Source organism: Montipora foliosa, chromosome 6 (assembly GCF_036669935.1).
Source record: "Montipora foliosa isolate CH-2021 chromosome 6, ASM3666993v2, whole genome shotgun sequence".
In the NCBI taxonomy this organism is placed as follows: domain Eukaryota; kingdom Metazoa; phylum Cnidaria; class Anthozoa; order Scleractinia; family Acroporidae; genus Montipora; species Montipora foliosa.
The window spans coordinates 5,112,481-5,114,980 of NC_090874.1; the positions used below are offsets into that span (position 1 = coordinate 5,112,481).

Here is a 2,500-nt window from a genome sequence, read left to right on the forward strand (position 1 = left end):
TACATACTGAATCTCTGACGATACTTGTGCACGCATAACAATTTTCGTCCCCGATAATTTATCGGTACTTTAGAGAATCTTAATTTCTTTTTAACCAATATACCAGGTTATTTTCAATGCATGCCACTCACCTGATATCGTCCCGGGGTGCAGGTGGTCAAACAAATCAGAAACTTTATTTCGGCTTCCTGATACAAAAAGATTCTAAAGTTACCTTCTGAGGCTGGTTAAGCTCAAAATTAACACTTCTAATTAACCATACGCAAATTGTCTGGATTGATAGGATAAAGCGGGATTTTATACGTTGTCATACCTTAGCATTTAATAAATCAGAATTTAACTTTCTTTAATTTTTTGTGGCGTAACTGAATACGAGGAGTCATGATAAAGCTGATGGTAAATTTCACCCCATCACTTAATGTAAAGCCTGAAGCATGCCTGTCAATTATAATTCTCAGGATTAAAAGCAGCTGGAGAACTTGCCTTTCAGTAGTCTTTCATTGTTACAATCCTTACCGAAATTTAAAAAGAAAATTCTCCTACCTGTACCTTTGCGGCCTTTTTTATTTGTTACACTTCTTTCTTGGGCTTCTGTGTAAATAAATTAACCAAATACAGCATTTAGGCTATCTCCGTAAAATGTTTCGTTTCCCATCGTCTTCTATATCGTAAGGGTGGTTTACCGCTCCAAATTAAAAGGTTACGACTAGAATACGTTATTGCAAAACTTGGTTAAGGAAGGGGTGGGTGAACAGTTCATTTGTGGGTGTGGGAAAGCAACTTGAAGAAAATAGGAATTGATTGGGTTTATTATGATGCATAGTGCTAATAAAAAATAGTGTGCTTTGTCGGATAAAAATTAAGTGCCAGAATCTGGGTCCAAATAGCAGCCTTAACAGGCCAGCTCACAAAATAAGCTTGATTTTAATTTTAATTTTAATTTTAATCAGAAATTAGAGTGATAAAGTTCATTTAAAGAAAACACTCTCAACTACGTTTGCTTGAACTAATCAAAGAAAAAATCAATATTTTTAAGGGGTCTGTCGGGCGATTGCAACAAAGCATTTTATGGGTGGGAATGGCCTAAATGAAAATTATCACAGGTCTCACCGTAAACGTTACAGTACAAACTCACAAATTAGTCGTGCAATTTGAGTTGAAAATTCACTGACCTGCCTGTTGTGCTGCTCGGGTAAGGACTTCTTCGTCTAGAGCCTATAACATTAAGAACGGGTAATTAGCGATCGAGAGTAGCGAAAGATAAGATGCTCAAATGAACTCCTTTCATTAAGACCAAGTAGTTCAACAACTTTAGGCAGACAAGAGTTAATCTCTTTAAAAATTGAACATCTGCGATGGGGGGGGGGGGGGGGGGAGGAGGGGATAATAAGAAGGGTAAAGACCCTTGGATTTAGGCTGGCCAAAGCTTGTTACGCCATGAAACAATAACAGATAACACCAGAAATAACGTTACCATTTTTTCATCATCACTGTCACCTGTTGAGAAAAATGAATAAGTATAAATTATCACGAAAGTTTTACAATGCAGAACTAACCTGTGACCAGGCTCTTATTCGGTTTGAGTACGTGTTAAACACGCCTTAACAGTATTGACAGAAGATAAGTTAATTCTGGATATCAGTTATCTACTGTGACCAATTATATATCGCACATCGATATGAGATAAGATTTAATTTAATATTGGCCAAGCGTAACAATGTTAATTATGATGCATTTCTGAACTTGGCAATGACGGATCAATGGCATATGCCATGCATAATTAACATTATGATCTGAACTTATGTTTTGTTATAAATTGGTTGTACCAGCAAAGCAGCTGCATTCAAGTTTGTTTGGTTATTTAATAATTAAAACAATTTGCTGGTATTCGTCATTGCAAGGGTGACCAATACTGGTTTAAAACTAGACTCACCTTCCTTACTGTTTCCTTCATCCTCGACAGAAACAACATTGCTTTCTGAAACTAATAATAACAAGTAAAGGGCAATTGAAAAAGTGTCCCTCTATAGTGAGCTTATGGATATGGATATCTTCTGGGAACACATACCGGCAATCAGAGTGAGTTCTTCACTTAAGCCTAAGTATTTAGTTTAAAATATATTTTCCATCTTAAAATTTATCTAATATTCAAAGTGTACAGAATGGCCTACATTTCAGAAGGCTCACTGCAGTTTTTTTGGCTTGGAGGTGTAGTTCTTGAAAAATATATATCTTAGAGAAGATGCATGACCAAAGTTATTTTCTCGTCGGTAACCAATCAACAGCTGTTACCATAACAACGGTTTAGCTGCCAAACAATTAATATTTACTAACAATTATTAATATTTAACAATGTGAATGCAGATTCAGACTTACGTGTGATCACTGAATGCTGAACTGTGTTACACTGCTCCTTGAAACAAGATATAGAAGTAATATTACTAACTTTTACAGATGTTGAATGATGTTAAATTATGATTTAAAAGTTTATGTTGGTTCT

General features: G+C 35.5%; 2 protein-coding genes across 3 annotated transcripts in view; both read right to left on the bottom strand.

Moving 5' to 3' along the window:
- The window catches only part of LOC138006429 (uncharacterized), a 50,418-nt gene that overhangs the window by 32,405 nt on the left and 15,513 nt on the right, over window positions 1–2,500 (bottom strand). The gene's annotated exons all lie outside the window — the stretch shown is intronic.
- Window positions 1–2,500, bottom strand: part of LOC138006428 (uncharacterized) — a 9,529-nt gene that overhangs the window by 1,567 nt on the left and 5,462 nt on the right. The window contains exons 6-11 of one of the 2 annotated variants that reach the window (XM_068852747.1): window positions 2,377–2,413; window positions 1,934–1,984; window positions 1,475–1,497; window positions 1,173–1,215; window positions 550–591; window positions 132–188 (exon numbers count right to left, since the gene is read on the bottom strand). In XM_068852747.1, the coding sequence (XP_068708848.1) occupies window positions 132–188; window positions 550–591; window positions 1,173–1,215; window positions 1,475–1,497; window positions 1,934–1,984; window positions 2,377–2,413 (253 nt within the window). Of the gene's footprint in view, window positions 1–131; window positions 189–543; window positions 592–1,172; window positions 1,216–1,474; window positions 1,498–1,933; window positions 1,985–2,376; window positions 2,414–2,500 lie in introns of both variants that reach the window. The other variant, XM_068852746.1, reaches the window with a different exon arrangement.